This window comes from Lactuca sativa, chromosome 7, assembly GCF_002870075.4.
Source record: "Lactuca sativa cultivar Salinas chromosome 7, Lsat_Salinas_v11, whole genome shotgun sequence".
Taxonomy (NCBI): Eukaryota; Viridiplantae; Streptophyta; class Magnoliopsida; order Asterales; family Asteraceae; genus Lactuca; species Lactuca sativa.
In genome coordinates this window covers 95810042-95829426 of record NC_056629.2, presented here as the reverse complement: position 1 = coordinate 95829426, position 19385 = coordinate 95810042, and the positions used below count along the sequence as shown (strand labels likewise).

Below are 19385 nucleotides of genomic sequence, written 5' to 3'. Positions count from 1 at the left end.
GTCAAAAAGCTACAGGCCAAAGAAGACACAGCTGGGGAAATCTTTCCTCAAACTGGCCAAATCACAGTCTCGATTGCTAATCTATACGAGAAGTTTATGGAGCTCTTTGACGAACCAGAGAAAGCTACTCTCTCAGAAGCAGGCGCAGCAGACAACAAGGTAGACCATATGAAGCAAATTGTCGAAGAAGCTGCCAGAAGAATGAACGAAGGAGGATCGAATTCTGATGAACCTCCGTCCAACGATGCTTCAGTTGAGGGGGAGCCAAGCTCACATGTTGAGGGGGAGCCAAGCTCTACAACTGCTCCAGAAAGTCCAACTCCAACCGAAAGTACTTCTCCAACCGAGAGTACTTCACCAACCGAAGGTGCATCAACGCCTGAAAGCCCATCACCACAAGAAACCTCTGAACCTCAAGTTTCTCAAAGCATTCCAGAAAGCTCATCTATCGAGGGGGAGCATGCTGATATGTCACTCGACTACGAAAGCCAATCCGAGCCAGAAGAAATGATCAATGCTGAACTGGACCCCACCTTTGATCCAAACTACCCTCCTCTCACCAAATGGACCAGAGATCATCCTATATCTCAAGTGGTTGGTGATGTCTCTGAAAAGGTCCTGACCCGATCACAACTAAAGGCAAAACAGACATCCTTATTTTCTAAAGTTGAGTTTTGCATGTTTAACTCATTCGTATCCAAAGTTGAACCGAAGACAATTAACACTGCTCTCGATCACTCCGATTGGGTTCAAGCGATGCAAGACGAACTGGACGAATTTGAAAGGAACAAAGTCTGGCGCCTCATTCCAACTCCTCCAGATGCCTCGGTTGCTGGTCTCAAATGGGTCTTTAGGAATAAAATGGACAAGGAAGGGAACGTGATAAGGAACAAAGCTCGTCTGGTGATAAAAGGATATTGTCAGGAGGAAGGGATTGATTATGAAGAAACTTTCGCTCCTGTAGCTAGGCTCGAATCTGTAAGAATCTTTCTTGCTTATGCTGCTCACAAAAACTTCGAAGTTTTCCAAATGGACGTCAAGTGTGCATTTCTGAATGGAGAACTAGAAGAAACAATGTACGTGGAGCAACCTCCTGGGTTCGTGAACGAAAAGTATCCGAATCATTGCTACATTCTGGATAAAGCTGTGTATGGACTCAAACAAGCTCCGAGAGCCTGGTATGAAACGCTAACTAAATTCTTAAAGATGTCCAAATTCAAACAAGGTGCGGTTGACCCAACCTTCTTTCGCAAAAAGGAAGGTAACCACCTTATGATAGTTCAAATTTATGTCGATGACATCATCTTTGGCTCAACGAATCCCAGCCTAACAGTTGAATTCAGAAAGCTGATGGAGACTAAATTTGAAATGAGCTCAATGGGTCCTATTAACTTTTTCCTTGGTTTAAATATTAGACAGGGACCCGAAGGCATCTTTATCAATCAGGAAGCTTACACGAAGACTCTCCTAGCAAAGTTTGGTATGATGGGAGACTCCAATGTCAAAGTCCCAATGGCATTCGGCACCAAACTAACTCCATCTCTAGATAAACCGGCTGTTGATATCACGCTCTATCGTCAAATGATAGGCTCACTAATGTATCTTACTGCTAGCAGGCCTGACATCATGTTTTTTGTATGTTACTGTGCTAGATTTCAGGCAAACCCACGCGAACCTCACCTGCTTGCAGTAAAGAATATTTTACGATATCTCAAGCGAACTGCCTCCTTAGGTCTATGGTATCCATCCAACTCAGGCTTCTTCGTTCAAGCCTACTCATATGCAGACCTTGGAGGATGTGGACTCGACAGAAAAAGCACCACTGGCGGCTGTCAATTCCTTGACGGGAAGTTGGTTAGCTGGCAATCAAAGAAACAAACGTGCGTGTCGTTGTCTACTGCCGAAGCGGAATACATAGCCGCTGCATCTTGCACCTCCCAAGTGATTTGGATCCAGAGTCAACTTCGAGACTATGGACTATGAAGAAGATCCCCCTATATTGTGACTCTGAAAGTGCAATTAGGATCTGTCATAACCCAGTGCAACACTCTAAAACCAAACACATAGCACTGAAGTATCACTTCATCAAAGATCACGTGGAAGATGGAAACGTCGAAGTACACTTTGTAAGAACCACTGATCAACTGGCTGACGTCTTTACCAAAGCTCTTCCTGAAGCCTCATTCAACAGAATTTTACAAGGGCTAGGTATGATGGAATCAGAGTCAGTACCTCAAACTACCTCTCAACCTCAAACGTAAGAAGCGAAATTGACCGAACATTCAGGTTCGGTTAAATCATCTGACTCGCTCATCACCACAAAGGTAGTTTTCTTGGTTGTATATTTCTTGTACAAAGTTGTTTATCTTATTGTTAAAAGTATTTTCTGATTGTATGTCTAAATTCCTTGGTTTTCTAAAATTTTCCAAAACCGAAACCTACCGAAGGTTCGGGTTCGGTTTTCTAAAATTTTCCAAAACCGAAACCTACCAAAGGTTCGGATTCGGTTTCTCAAAATTTTCTTGAACCGAAACCAACCGAACGCTCGGGTTCGATTTTCCAAAATTTTCTTGAACCGAAACCAACCGAACGCTCGGGTTCGATTTTCCAAAATTTTCTTGAACCGAAACCAACCGAACGCTCGGGTTCGGTTTTTCAAAATTTTCTTCAACCGAAACCAACCGAACGCTCGGGTTCGGTTTTTCAAATTTTTCCAAAGTTTTTTTTACTTACTCTTTCCAAGTCTTATTTTTTTCTTGCTTATTTTTTTTATTTTATTTTTTTTAATCTATTTCAAAAACTCCAAAAATATTTTTCTCTTTTAATTTTGTTTGTGTGTTAGTTCGTTTATGGGGATATAATTGTTGGATTACTTAAGTGTCCCTAGAAGCATGCTGTTGTATGTGTCCCAAGCCTCATAAGATTCTGAATAATAGCCTTAATGACTTGGTATAAACAAACCTTGTCTTCCCAGTTAGGCTATAACATTTATTCTAATCATGAGCTACCTCACTCTCTTCTCACATGAGATAAGAGTTTTCTGCTTGGTCCTTATTTTCGCAGCAGAGGTACTTAACTTTCTCACACCATCTCCATTACGTTTCTCCATTACATTCGTTTCATCAACGTAACCCTTGAGACTCTTAGAAATTACCACTGAGGTTTATGGTTACACAACAACTGTGTTTATGATCTCAGTTTCGTGCCACTACGAGCTGAGTGAAACCCAACATTCAACACCAAATCTGAATTGACGGTGAACAATAAATTTGCTCAAGTTTTCACCAACGAATTGACGGATGTATCCTACTGAAATCTCAAATTTTTATTTTTGTGTGATTCCTATGAAATTGTTAAACACCATAACATTTCTTCCCTTGGGATCCAGTTTTTTTTTTTTTTTTTTTTTTGAGATTTTATTATTTTCCAAGCCAATTTAAAATTAATTCCTACCTACTTGTTCAACAGACTACACCGGTCTCACAAGTACTTTGTTCACTTTCTTTCTTATTTCAAGATTAGAATTGTTGAATCAAAGCGAAAGCCACCCTTAAGTAGCCTTATTAAAAGAAACCTTTCAACATTTATTAATAAATGTTTGATCGTCATTCAACGGGAAACCACATTAACACTTTGAGGTCTCTCTTGATCTTGAAGGAAGAGATTCGTGCTCGGGATCCATTGTTGCGTGTCATTGTTAACATCACAGTCATTCCTAAAAAAGAGTTGCTTTATTTCTTTTCTTTTTACACTCTTTGCACGAAAATCTTTGATTTTCCAAAATTCCGTTACTAATAATTACAGGCTGTATTATTGCTTTGGTGTTTAATTATCAAGCTGTGGTCAAAAATCATCCACGTGGGTATTTAATTCAAAAGATGCCATTTAAAAGATAAGACGAAGGGTTGCTGACTCAGGCGGGAGTTAAAAGGATTGAATTTCAAACGACGGTAAAAAGGGAACGCATGTGAATTTGAAATGCCCATACTTTTACTGACATCATGGACGCGTGTGCGAATTTCAAGCGACATCTCTCTGGCACTTAAAGGCGCGTGAGGATTTGAAACGGTATGTTCTGAAACGGCGCTTGTTGGGCGGCGTGATCCTAGGAATCTGACACTCTCTCTCTCCTACGTGATCATCGCATGCCTTAACTATCACGCATCTGTCATTCCGGAAACCTTTTCATATTTCCATAGAAGATTTGAAATGATTTTTCTCTCTCCTTTCACCCACTATAAAAGGCAGTCTATACTCCCATTTACCTCTTTACTGCATCCGGAATTTCCAAGAGAGCAAAAACTCCCAAAAGCTTCACTGTTCATCTTCTTCTTCTACCTTCAACAATGGCAGAATCATCCTCAGTCCATGCTACCTCACACATCCTTCCCATACGTCCACAACAATGCTTGGTGATCGACCTCACTCCTCTGTCGTATGATTCTTATATGACGCCGATCATCGAGTGCTTGAAGTACTCCCAGATCGCTCATGCACTTACTAGGGTTGAGTCTGTGCCCATGGAGATTCTTTCGCAGGTGTATGCGACTGCTCATTACGACAAAGCAGTCGAGCGGGTATTCTTCGAGGTTGCTGATCACAAGACCTCCATTTCTCGACAACGCTTTGGTACACTGCTAGGGTTGGCTGCTGATCCTTCACAAGTTAATCCGGAGACGATTCCAATTAGGCATCTCTACAACATGTTTTACAACATGGGATACACAGAGGCGCTCCCCTCCGTCGCAAAGTTTAAGAAATCCTGCTTACCGCCGCAATGGAACGACATGTTTACAGTCCTCTTCAAGGGCTTATCTGAACGGAGCTCAGGATCCGATGGTTCAAGTCGACTGTTCCTGTCGATTATGTATGGCGTTTACAACGGCGTAAATCTGGACTATGGGTTGCTTCTCTGGCAACAACTCATCCAGAGCCTTTCTTCCTCTTCACGACACTCTGAGGTGTCGTATGCCCGGTTCTGGACAATCATAACAAAATGGGCGATGGACAAATTCGATATTCCCACTGCTGCAGGTGCATCGATGTCTTCGATCGGTACTTTTCATACCATGAAGATCATCGTCTCTGATGCATCCAAGTTCTCGTTCATTGGCTCTATTCTGGAGACAATGTACGGCGATGTTCCGTCCGACAGCAGGATCATCCGGACGATAAAGGAATTCAAGGCGTCTGGTCCTAGGGTTCTAACACAGGAAATGCTCAAGTCAATCCATGACGCTGACAAACCTGTTAGGGGAAAAAAGGCGGAAAAAGGGAAGCAAGTGACTAAGGCTCCTAAAGGTCCTTTTCCCAGGAAGAGGAAACAAACAAAACCGGCACAGTCCCCACAACCGAAGACAAGGAAGACTCAACCGAAGCGAAAGCTTGTAATCGCTTCCTCTTCGAGTGACTCAGAAAACGAGAGTTCGGGTTCGGACGGCTCTCAAAGAGGCGAAACCCCTCCCAGAGGTAACACCCCACCCCGATCACCTACCCCAGACATGGAAATTCATGTCTCACCAGTTCCTTCACCTCCTCAAACCATCCCTACTTCCATTCCCACCATAAACCCCGCCACCACCATTCCTAAAACCTCTTTCCCTATACCACCATCCATTTTCACAGATACCACTACCACAACTGCAAAGGTTACAACCAACGTATCTGATACGGGGGTTCATACCAGTGCAACCGAAACATCACCCGTAACCGAACCACCTCAAACCGAAACCCAGCATACAACCGAACCTACCCATACTCAACCACCACCCGAACCCCCCCCCCCCCCCACAACCACTCAACCTGAACCTACCCACACCACAACACCCCCAGCTTCACCACCTCCACCATCTCCAGATGATGCCTCTGATGGAGATAACCCATTCCTTGGCGGTGACAACATGACCTTCAATTCGGTCTACTTTAGTCCGTTTCAGGTTCTAAGTGATGATGAGGACGATGCTCCAGTAACAAAGAAGCATCTAAATGAGCTAAACGAGAAGGTTGACTTACTTCTTGCGTCATCCACCAACACTCAGTCCTCTCTCTCTGAAGCCGCTCTTCAGAAGATTGTTGACGCCTTCTCTAGGGCTCAGCAGGATTCTGTTGCTTCAGCCACAACCGCCATTGATGCCTCCACAAAAGCCTGTGAGGCTGCGACCGCAAAAGTCGATAAACTATTCACTGACGCCTCTTCCCTGTTGAAATCCTTACAGGAGAGTGATGACGCCACAAAGACAACGTTGGAACCAATCGTTCAACAATTGGCCACGTTCGTCTCAACGGAGTTACAGTCATTCGCTATCCTACGCCAATCCATTAGCAATGACAACTCGGCCCTTCGTGCCTCCATTGATGAGCGCCTCGCTAAGCTTCAAGAGGATCTCGCAGCTGAAAACTCATTAATGGACGTTTTAGCAAGCAAAACCACCGCCCTTAAGGTCAAGAGCACTCAGCTTTCAAACTATCAGCAACAACTTGAAGCTCTTCGATCCGAACGGGAGGTCATAAAAACTTGTGTTTCGGATGTACACGCTGCCCTATCTAACATCCTGGAAGCACACGATCTCATTCTCAATCATTCGGTGAGGCGAACCCTTGCTGAAAAACTTACTCCTGCCATGGACCTTCTTAGCAAAATCGAAGGCTTACCTAGTTTCGTGTCCAATCCGAAACAAGGGGGAGAAGGGAAGAAGTCCGGATCAAAACCACCTCCTTCCTCAACAGCTGCTCACACAACCGAACCACCTCCGACTGGTCAAGCTTCGGGTTCAGGTGTGAAGGACAAAGGAAAGAATATAGCTGAGGAAGAAGATGAAGATGACAAGAAAACCATTGCTGACTTGCTTAAACGCAAAAACAGTCGCAATGTGGAAGACGACAATATTCGTGTGGCGCGAGAGGCTGAAGAAGCCGAACGCAAGCAGAAAGAAGTCCACGATCTCCTCGAGAGCAGGAAGACTCTTTTCACTGCTTGGACTCGGGAGAGAATGATCAAGGAGGCCATAGATACTCCTAGCATCCTATGGCTCGAACCGGTGATATCCTTCGACTGCAATAACTCTGTCGATTCGCAGTTCGATATGCCGTTGACTCGAAAGGCGTTTATCTTCCACGCCTTCTCCAATATTTATGAAGTCCCTCATCCGAACCCTGAGGTCGATAGGGAGCTTATTGAGTTCTATCTGAAGGCTGCTCAACCACAATATCAGACATGGAGCGCTCAGAAGATCGTGAACGTTCGGGTCTTAAAGCCTTATACCGAAGGGAGATTCATCAACGTTCGGTTCAGGGTAATAAGAGGATCTGCTAGAACCGAACATCTTATATCTTTGGCAGATTTACCGAACTTAAACCCTCATGATTGGATCGTTTTGCACAACATCCTTTTGACAAACGAAGCAGAATATGGTCCTATTATAGACCATCTCAAGAGGATGATTGTTTGTTACATCATGGAGGTAGCCCTTATGGATCAGGAGATTGCCACAGTCTTCAAGAAGAAACCGAAGATAGCTCCTGTGGGATCGGCCAGTGATCTCAATCAAATGAAAATGGGCAAGATCGACCCGAGACGTAATTCGATCATGTTCACTAGAGCAGAAGGACAGAAATGTCTCTTTGCTTTGGCGGATAAACATCTTTACACCATTACTTGTCTTGAGCATGTTTTGTCAATCATCCGAAGGTGTAAGTAGAATGCAGCAGACGATGTCAAGTACTTCAACGACATGATCCAATGGTACATCAGATTCAGGCAGACGATACTTGCTCTGATCTCTCGTCTGTTTGAGACCGTGAAGAAGAAGGTACCTGGTGCTGCTGCTGGCCCAAGTAAAAAGTGAAGATCTCGCTCCAATTGACGCAAAGGGGGAGATTGTTGAGTTGAAGACTCGTTTGAAGATTGTGTCATTGGGCTCGGCTGTTAGTCCATTTATTTTGTGCTCTGGTTTTGGGCCTGTCCAACCGTGAGTTTGCTAGGTTTACTATATAAAGATATGCTTGCATGCATATTAGGTTAACAATTCAGAAGTAACGATTACGATAGTATTTTCAGATTTCTTTTATCGTTCTTGTAAACCTCTAACCCTCTACAGTTGATGTTCTTGATCGAGCTCTTCTGAGGGTTTATTTTATAATCATTCGACACGTTTGATTCATCCTTGAGTTGTTCTTTGCTTTGCGTTCGTTCTTACTGTTTAATATTTATTTACCTGTTTAAGATCTAATCGATCTTCTAGATTAAGTTTTAATCTCATCAATAGTGACCATTATTCTTAGTCATTGTATAGTTAACATAGTGACCATTATTTTTAGTCACAAAATAGCTGTTATGATATGAAACGAAAGTAGTTTAATTTTTTCACGGTTTAGTGACTGAGTTAGTGACCACCACATAAAATTGGTCATTAAATTTGTGGGATTACCAAAATTCAGTGACCACTTAATTTCTGATGACTAATAGATGCTTTCAGTGACAAAATTTTAGGTCGTCGCTAAAAATTAGTCATTAATAAAGACTTTTCTTGTAGTGTTGCTTTGTTAATAAATTAAAGATTTTTTTTAATAATATTTAGAAATACTTTTTTTTTAAAGGCTATATTATTTTATATTTTTACTTTATCTATTATATAAGTTGCAGATTTTTGAGCGACTTTTTTTTATGAGAAAATTGCAAATTTAACCAAATACGTTAATTATTTTGTGGAAAATAACCCAAATTACAAAACTAGCCCTTAAAATCGCAGATGAACTAAGTCCATCTGTGATTTCGCAGATGGAACAGTCCATCTGTGATTTTGTACATTTCATCTGTGATTTTGTAGTTATTTTGTATAAAATGATTTTTCTTCATTTTTCACTATCTTTTTTAGAGAAACTCTCTCTTTCCACCTCCCGCGAGTTACAACGCAAACCAAATATTCATTCATTTTTTAAAGAGATTTTAAACAAAATTTCCAAAGAAATAACAAAATTTTTGAAATTTTTTATATATAATAAGGTTGTTTCGTAATTAAACCCTATCAATTTCGTAGTCAAAATTTAAAAAAACACACACACACAAAATCATAGGTGAATAGAGAGGAATCGTAGATGGACATAGTCCATCTGCGATTTTAGGCTGGAAAGGGGCTATATATACAACGAAATAAAAAAAAACACCTGCGAACATACAAGTGGCTATGCTTTAGCCACTTGTACGTTCGCAGATGGAATGACGAAATCACAGATGGATTATATCCATCTGCGATTTTAGTGGCTAAAAATACAATTTTAGTTTTTTTTCGCTGTTTTTCACAAAATAATAATGTATTTGGCTAAATTTGTAATTTTCTCTTTTATATTTTTACTTTATCTATTATACAATGGAAAATGAACAGTCTGTTCGAGTTGACCAAGCAAAGTAAATATATATATATATATATATATATATATATATATATATATATATATATATATATATATATATATATATATATATATATATATATATATGTTCTGTCGGTCTGGGTGGGCTCCATGCCTCGATCCATCTATCTTTCTCTTCTCCAATTCAACAAAAGTTGCAAAAACGCTCCAAGTTTCACTTCTGCTTCATCAATAAGTATGTTTTCTGACGATAGCGACGAATCTCAACCCTCTAACCCCACCTGCTCTTCCATAGAATTGTCACAACAGGCATGCCGTCTGTTTGAATTCGCTGAGATTCTCTTAGCAACCAATAATTTTGCCGAATCATTAGTAATTGGGCGTGGGGGGTTTGGAAAAGTTTACAAAGGTAACATCATCACTGGATCAAGTATTTCCGTGGCTGCCATTAAACGGTTGGATCCTATGTCTAGTCAAGGGGCATCAGAGTTTTGGGCGGAGGTTCAGATGCTTTCCAACTACCATCACCCTCACCTTGCGTCTTTGTTTGGTTATTGTAATTATGAAAAAGAGATGATCCTTGTGTACGAATATATGCCAAATGGAACACTCGAAGACCACCTCCACAAACTTGGTACCCCTCTTTCTTGGTTTCTGCGACTCAAGATCTGTGTAGCTTCCGCTCGTGGGTTACACTACCTACATACTGGTACAGGGATTAATGTCGGGGTTATACATCGCGATGTGAAGAGTTCCAATATTCTGTTAGATGAAAGATGGGAGGCGAAAATATCAGACTTTGGGTTGTCTAAAATAGGTCCAACGAATCAGCCATTGACATATGTCGACACACGTGTTAAAGGCACTTTTGGGTATCTAGATCCTGATTACTCGTTTACTGGAAGGCTGACAAGGAAATCTGATGTCTATGCTTTTGGGGTGGTTTTGTTAGAAGTTCTTTGTCGGAGACCTGCACTGGATTTGAGACTTGATGAAGAGCAACATAATTTAGCAAGATGGGCTCAAGAATCTATCAAGGAAGGCAATCTAAAACATATAATTGATTCTGGTATAAGGAATCAAATCTCCCCGAAAAGTTTGAAAGAGTTTGTTCGAATTGCTGGGAGATGTTTGCACAACAAGCAAAAGGAGCGTCCTACAATGGCTGAGGTTTTGTTCAGTCTTGAGTCTCTACTGACCATTCAACAGAACATGAATAGTCCGTTGCAACCTTCACAGAGAACAATACTTGGTAGAGTGGTTGACAAGTTGACCTTCACCTCCAACATAGAGAACTCCGGTATATATTTTTACCTCCTATTGAGTTGTATGTACAAATTCTTTAAATTACTCCCCATCAATCTTTCCATTTATTGAAACATTAATGAAAATATAAAAATACCATCTCCCAATATGAGAAAACAAAAGTTTCCTTACGCATTAAGGCATATTGATGTTGATTTTTCTAAGGATGTACTGTTTGTAGGTAAAGAAAGATTGCTGAATAATTGTTTATGGCTTTCATATCTGATATCTGTCCGGAGTTTTTGAGGACAAAACTATTTAATTAAAGTGTTTGAAAAAAATACTAAGCAACAACTTCATACTTTGTAGTTTCTCTCCATGTAAATTAACCGAAACAAAAAGCTTATTAAAATATTTGACAAACAGATATTTTAAGTTTGCATGATCAGTGATATGTGGTCAACCACAAACAATATCTTTTTAACTACTTCACAATCTCACCTTTTAACGTCTTGCTCTCGCTAAACTACAAACACGGTATCAATGAGAAGCATTCACCATGGTACAATATAGTGGATGTCATCCATGTTTTACAAATTGATTTTTTAAGACCTTATTCTGAACAGCTTTGCTCAAAAACTTGTATCCTTGGTTTAATTGTTTTCCTCTCAAGCTTGATAAATTTATAATTCCCAAAGTTTTGAGGATCCATGTGTTCTTGTAGTCTGGACTGTGGTATGGTTCTTCAATTAAGAGAGCATCATTATCTTCAAGATAGCATTAACTAAAGCTGTGATTCATACAATGGCTTAGGTCGGGGTTGGTCTTGAGTCTGTACTCACCTTATATGAGAAATGAATTGTTTGTTGTTATCTGCAGGCAAAAGAATATTTGGTAGAACGGCTGTCTCTGTCATAGAGCGCTCATACCCATGCCGTAAGTTCGAATTTGCTGAGATTCTCATAGCAACCAATAACTTTGACGAATCATTAGTAATTGCGCGTGGCAGGTCTGGAAAACTTTACAAAGGTCTTATTGTCAGTGAACCAAGTCATGTCGTTGCTTCCATTAAGCGGTTGGGTTCCATGTCAAGTCAAGGGGCATCAGAGTTTTGGGCGGAAGTTGAACTGCTTTCCAGGTTGCGTCACAGTCATCTTGTGTCTTTTTTTGGTTATTGTAATCATGAAGATGAAATGATACTGGTATATGAATATATGCCAAATGGAACGCTAGAAGACCACCTACATAAGCTTGGTACCCCTCTTTCATGGCTTCAACGACTCAAGATCTGCATAAGTGCAGCTCGTGGGTTAGACTATCTTCACACTGGTACAGGGATTGATTTTGGGGTTATACATCGTGATGTCAACAGCTCCAATATTTTGTTACATGAAAGTTGGGCTGCTAAAATTTCAGATTTTGGCTTGTCCAAAATAGTTGCAACGAATCAGCCATCAACTAATGATGATTTTGCTTATGTCACCACATGTGTTGTAGGCACTTTGGGGTATTTGGATCCAGAGTATTACATGAGTAGTAGGCTGACAACGAAGTCTGATGTTTATTCTTTTGGTGTGGTATTGTTGGAAATGCTCTGTCGGAGGCATGTCATTAATAGAGATGATGACTCAGAGATATATAGTTTGGTACAACTGGCTCACGAATTTATCGAACAGGATAATCTAAATCAGATAGTTGATTTAGGTATAAGGGATCAAATATCCCCAGATTGTTTGAAGAAGTTTGCTCAAATTGTTGAGGGATGTTTGCATATCGAATCAAAGAAGCGTCCAACAATGGCTGATGTTGTATTCGATCTTCAGTCTGTATTGACTATACAAGAGAAAACGAATAGTTTATTGCAGCCGCATTCAGAACAATGATTGTGGAATACTGGAATGGTTGATAACAAAAGAGCAGACCCTCAAAGAAAAGATAAGAATGCCATACTCAGGTATTTCAAACTCTCCTATTGAATTGTTTGGAATTGTTTGTAATCAGCAAAACATTAATGAAAACACAAGAATGGCATCTTCATTGTCATAAAACTGGAGTACTCATGCATTAAAGATAATTTATGTTGAGTTGTATATGGATGTGATAGTGTGTAGTTTAAGAATGATTGTTGAATAATTATTTTTGGCTTTCAAAACTGTCCCTGGATTCTACAAAAAAAGTTTATAGAGGATAATTATTAGAACAAATGTAAAAAAGGTTTAGCAATAACTTCATACCATTTACCTTCTTCCAATGAGATCCTACTCAAAAAGGTTATTTTGTCTCACAGACGGACTTTTTATCTCTTTCTCTTAACCCAAATTAAATATCTATTATCATGAATGTTGTGTCCATTATATTGAACCTTTTCTTGCCAATTCAGATGCAACTGAATGGCCTCTTAATATGTTCAAACTAATTACGTTATTCAAAGTTCTTTATTTTGGTAGATATAACCTTCCTCTGCGGGAAATCTACATGTATGATATATTGTTGAAATGATATGAACAAATTTATATATAACAGGAATACATTCTGATGTTAAGATTAATAGAGGTCTTTGCATTCTTAGTCTGTTAACTTTACTGAATCCATGTGGGCGGATATTGAAACCATATGCAAATTTGATACAATACAACTTTTGGAATGTACATTTGGGAAATACTTTTAGATTCAATTTGGGATTTCAAACTTTGTGCGTACCATTTTAGTAAAGAAGGAGACCAATTTGAATCATCAATCTGAGAATGGTTAGGTCGACTTAGAATTTTACAATTCGGAAATTATACCTTTACAACAAGAAAAACTCTCATAAACCCAAATATAATATTGTAATCATTTCTAAAGAATGCTCGTTGATTTACATTAATGTTTACGTCATTTACATAAGTTGTAAATACTATTAAGATCTTTAGTATTTACATAAGCTGGGTAAATATTCAGTTGTATCTCCCACGAATACAAGTCTTTCCCACATATTTAATACTTTGAAGATGTTGTGGATGGTGACCCTTTATGGTGGTTCATATTTCATATTTGCGTTAGCAATATATGCAGGGGTAGAGGAGGTCATGGCCCATTCTTTTATTTATTTTTTTATTTTTTTGTTTGGGCCTTGCTAGACCAATAACAAAGAGTTCCGAAAGCTGCTACTTGTAATTAGATTAAAAAAAAGGAAGATGTTGAGAACTTGGAAATATAAAGTGTAAAGCAGAAAATAATTTAGTTGATTAGAAGAAAGAAGAAATCAGATAAAAACCTGATGAACACAGCGATTTGTGATTTGCAGGTCGCACGTCATTTGTAAAGCAAATATTTATTTGTTTATTTTAATTTGAGTAAATTACTGAAATGGTCGCTATGGTTTAGTCAAAATTACACATTTGCTCCCTAACTTTTATTTTGCACTCGGATCGTCCTTGTGATTTGATTTTGTTGCATTTTTCGTCACTTACATAAATAAAGTTAGGGACCAAACGTGCAATTTTGACCAAACCATATGGACGAAAAACACAATAAAATCAAACCACAGGGACAATCCGAGTGCAAAAAAGAAAAATTAGGGACCAAACGTGTAATTTTGACCAAACCATAGGGACCATTTCAGTAATTTACTCTTTTAATTTCTACTTCGTTCTTAAAATCGAATGATATGCAGAGTGATACGTGTCTAAGATTGTATTCAAGACCACCGCCATGGCCTGACCCACGTTTCTTTTATTTAGTCAAAATCTTAAAGAGTAGTTGCATTTTGTTAATTCAAGCATGTTTCCACTTTGCATATTATCAGAAAGAATTAAAACTTGTCTTCACCTAGTCAATAGTCAATAAGAGAAGTTAGTGCTTCTCCACGTTTCTTTTACTGCATTGCATGAGCCTAGATTTTAGCAAAGTAGTTAATAACCTTGAGTCTTTATATTGTAAGTTCTTGAAAGAAATGAATCAAGCAGAAAAGTTAATGAAATTGTTATGTTATTTTAGTCTATCTTCTTCATCTTAATTCTTGGGAGATTAGCCATCTTGAATTGGCTTCTATCAATGGTGCTATCATTCTAGTTCATCATGCCTCCTCGCAAAGATCCGTCAACCGATGACACACCGCTAACTATCCACGAGCAACTCTCCACACTCATTGCTATTTCCACTGCTAATCTCCATCGTCTTGATGCAGTTATCTCACAAATGCCACCATCATCACTGTAACATCCCAAAATTCAAGACTAAATTTTTTTTTAATAAAATATTACTTAAAGTAAAATCATCGATTCAAAGCATAATCAAAGTAATAGTTTTCCAAACACAGGTTCATTATCATAGTAAAACATTCCCAGGTTGACAATTCTATGATATGGTGTGTGCCATGCGATCATCCCGAACTCCATCATCCGCTACCGGAAGTACCTGAAACAAAAACTGAAAACCGTAAGCGCGAAGCTTAGTGAGTTCCCCACCCTACCACATACCATGCAAACATACAACATACATACTGCCATGCTATTCTGGGGTACCTGACTACCCGGTACGCCCATTCTGGGGTGCCGACTACCCGTGCGGCCATTCTGGGGTGCTGACTACCCGTGTCAAGCCATTCTGGGGTGCTGACTACCCGTCGGTCCTAACAACCGATCCTCAGGGACTATTTCACCCCTTACTGCTACTAACACACACGTCGCAACATAACCTATTATCAGACATATCTGGGGTGTCTGACCTACCCTTCGGTCCTAACAACCGAACTTGGGGACTGGTCCCCTCCTATCACCCCTATCGCATATAACATAACAAGCCAGCATGCAAACATATCATCATGTACTGTCAGACATTTTTGGGGTGTCTAACTACCCTCCGGTCCTAACAACCGAACTCTACTGATGAGCCGGGGAGCCTCATCCCTGCTCCTACTGATTGTGAGATACGGGTCCAGCCCACACTCACTCTTACCCTAACTTAGGCCTCACCCCTGATCTGCTGCTAATGAGATGTGGAACACCATCCACACTCTGCTATTAGTAGGGTACGGGACTTTGCCCACACTCACCATCCGACCAGGCACATACAAGTATCACACAGACAACAAGTATAAATTATCACATAACCATTCCTGGGCACTTGTCCGCTATCATTGGACCTTGCCCTGCGCATCAAACTAGCATACTGTGCCTAGGGCTAACCCCCGGGTCTTCTACTCATAACTACATGGGCCGGCATTGTGGCCGTAGACCCATTCACACAAAAGGGAAACTCACCTGCACTGGCTGATCTTGCTGATGATCCCACTAGCTGCTGCCCGACCACTCACTGAACTCCTGCTCTACTTGCTTCACGAGTTATCAATATCAATGCAACACTTAGTCTAACTGACCCCCGGCAGTCAACCAAGTCAACTCTAGACCAAGTCAAAGTCCTGGTCAAAGTCAACCTTCCAGGTCAACCCTACTCGCCGAGTCCACTTACTGACTCGCCGAGTTCTTATGCTCAAAGTCCTTCTAATCGCAACTTGACTCGCCGACTCAGCCCTGACTCGCCGAGTCTGCTGATTCCCGATTCCTGTCCTGTCCAACTCACTGAGTCCTGGCTCGACTCGCTGACTCGAGTCTTAACTCGAAGGGTTTGGGACCACGCGACCTGACTCGTCGAGTCTAAGAACAGACTCGCCGAGCACAAGGCAATCTTCAAACAACTCGCTGAGTTGTTCATCCAACTCGCCGAGTTTATGCCCATCTTCATCCGACTCGACGAGCTGTTCATCCCACTCGTCGAGTCCCTCCCCATCTTCAAGCTACTCGCCGAGTCCACTCGAAGGACTCGCCGAGTCTAGTCAGTTAAACACACATGCAGAGGACTTTTGAGTCATGCAGGGACTCCATACAGTAGATCCACCTTTCCTAGGCCCATTCCTCACGTAAAGTTGCAAACTTTACGTGTAGAGAAGGAGATCTAAGCTAAATGCACCATGAACTAAGGTTTAAGACCAAGAGGCTCCATAATCCACTCACTGGATGCTACTTTGCGGGATTCCGGACCAAAACCAGCATGGATCTGAGGTAGCAATCTCAGATCCGGACCTCAAGCTCAAGATTGATCTTACACATGGCTTAAAAGCCCCAAAACTCATAACCAAGGTAGATCTGGATGAAGGAAGTGACTTATTACCTTTAAGTGCTCAGAAATGTCCTTCAACTTCGGATTCACTGTAGTTCCTTGAAGCCTCAATGATTCCTTCCCTCCTTCTTCCTTCAAATCACCCACAAAATGGCAAAGAGCTTGAATAAGCAACAATGGCGGCTAGAGGTTCGTATCTTGGGTTGGAGAGGCTGTAAAGGAGCCCTAGGAAGAAGAAATGAGACACTTATATAGGCTCCAAGTCCCGGATTTAGGGTTTTCCTCGCACAGACCCTACTCGCCGAGTCGCCTTGGCCGACTCGCCGAGTTGGTCACTTACTCATCGACTCGGATCCCGCTTGGACTTGTCGAGTCCCCCTTAAATTTATGGTTTCCTTTACTTTCTTGGCTTTCAAAACTATGGGTGTTACAACTCTCCCCCACTTAAACTAAACTTCGTCCTCGAAGTTTGCCATGGCCCACCGCCTGCGATCTGCTTTCAATATCCCACCAATTATTCCAACACCCACTGTCTACCTTCGCTGGCCTTTAGCTAGGTCATTCCGGCTAACACCAATCCCTCCGGATAATAATCCTGGGTCAATCCTGACCCTGAACATTCTGGAAGCACAACTTACTCAACCAACAATCCTTCTGGTACCCTCTGAATACTGCACTGAACCCATAGGGATTCACCCCCTTCTTTCCTCGCGCGATTTCCTTGCCTCCCTAAGGCAACGCTACAAAACTAACTATTTCCCCTGCCGCTGTGAAGGTCCTAATCTTCACCAACTCCATCTCTCCTGCTACTGCCCGCACGGGTCATTACTGCTAATAACCATTGACACTCCTCTCTGCCAAAAGTTGGTGCCGAGCACCTCTCGATCAACCAACTGAATTCCACCATACGTTGCATACTTGCACTGCCACTGCCTGGCAATTCTGCTGTTCCTCTTCTGACTTCCGGATGAACTGAGACCACCCCGGGTCCCTACCAAGCTACCGATATCTGGATTACCGGCTCCCACCGATCGCTGACCCAACATAACTTCTAGTCACTCTCAGCGACTTCCGAATGAACTTCGACCACCTATCACTGCTCAATCTATCGTGCCATTCCGGCGCCACAATCCTGGGATCCTCGATCCCCCCATCTTGACACTAAGGTCCTTACCAGGTCCCTCCTGTGCTGCTAAAACTCTCGGGTCTCGCCCATGGGTCTCACTTAACCATACTACTGAGCAACCCTGCTCTCAGGTCTCACCTACACTGCTAATCTCTTACGGGCAACTCCCTATCTTTCTCATCCACTACTCATTCCTGGTCCCTTCCTGACCACTAGGAGATAAGGGCCTCGCCCCAACTCCGCTAACAAATCTACTAAGGAATGGTACGGCTTACCCGTAGTCTTACATCACCATCCATTGCTGACTGCTAGCGAATGCTACGGCTGCCCCGTAGTCTTACAACACTTCCACCACTGGCTGCTAGTGAACGCTACGGCTGTCCCGTAGTCTTACAACACTTCCACCACTGACTGCTAATACGAAGGCACCCATGTGCCATTAGCCCTCAAGATCCTCATTCTGACTCCCTCGAGTCCTTCGAGCGATCCACAACCTGAATTCCCATCCACGTACTAACCATCACCATCGCATGCGCTAACTGTTGGGGAGTTTCTCAAACTCCCAACCCTGAATCCTTAGTCCATCAAATGATGAACTACTTCCTTTCCTTCTCGGAGGCCACATACTCGTTCTGGTTTTGCGTGCTCCTACCTGGGCACACTCGGAGGATTCTCCCCCACTTCGGTCCTGCTTACCCCATGCTGCTCGTTACTCAGAAGAGATCCCGACCCTTGCTGTCATTCAATGATCAACTAACCGAGCACCTTCCAGTTCTTAATTACACTCGTTTTAATATCTGCATCCTGAGATCCCTCTTTTTGGGTGAGCATCTCCAACTCACTTCCCTACTGTCTGCTAGCTACCTCACTAGAAGCTCCAGATTATCACTATTGCGACAATAACTGATCAACACCCGACTAACACCTTCTGAAAGTACTAAGGCACTACTGAATCTTACCCATACTTGCTACGGTCACAGCATCCCAAGTAACCTGCTCTAGAGGGAAACGACCTCTAATTTATCATTCTAAATCCAAGAAATGCAATTGGCATATAACTTAATCACAGGCAGGTAGTACAATACCCCCATACATAGGATTATTAATATCGATGCAACAACATAACAATAATACCATAACATAAGCTAACAGAAAGAGGAAGATTCATACCCGCATCCTGCTCTAAAGAACCCCCAAATCCTCCTTCCTTCCGAGGCCTCCGATGATACTGAGGCTGCTCCTCCCGCTGAGCGGGGCAATTTGCCTTGACATGACCAGGCTGATGACAACGATGGCATAACTCTACTCCTATTGTGCATTCTTGGTGTCTATGACCCTTCCATCCGCATCTGCCGCACTTAGACTTGCTGCGCACGCCAGCCCGTGCTCCCTTCTTCCTCGTGCAACCATCTCGACCCTGTGGGCCCCTGACACCAACTACGACAGTGTCCGACTGCCCATCCTGCCGAACTAGACCGGAAGACCGCTTCCTCTTCCTTAGCTGACTATCCGAGCCAATCTCCCGTTCACGGGTCATAGTGACCAT

General features: G+C 41.8%; 1 protein-coding gene across 1 annotated transcript; it reads left to right on the top strand.

The window, feature by feature from the left end:
- Nucleotides 1-9506: 9506 nt before the first annotated feature.
- Nucleotides 9507-12704, top strand: LOC111885058 (proline-rich receptor-like protein kinase PERK8). The gene is made up of 2 exons (XM_023881350.3): nt 9507-10669; nt 11494-12704. The coding sequence occupies exons 1-2, from the start codon at nt 9520-9522 to the stop codon at nt 12495-12497; spliced, it is 2154 nt and encodes a 717-aa protein (XP_023737118.1). The 5' UTR covers nt 9507-9519; the 3' UTR covers nt 12498-12704.
- The last annotated feature ends 6681 nt before the right edge of the window (nt 12705-19385 follow it).

Excerpts from the sequence above, each read along its gene's own strand:
- LOC111885058 (XM_023881350.3), top strand. The coding sequence starts at position 9,520 with ATGCCTCGATCCATCTATCTTTCTCTTCTCCAATTCAACAAAAGTTGC. Across the intron at positions 10,670-11,493 it reads CTCCAACATAGAGAACTCCG|GCAAAAGAATATTTGGTAGA; the intron begins GTATATATTTTT and ends TGTTATCTGCAG.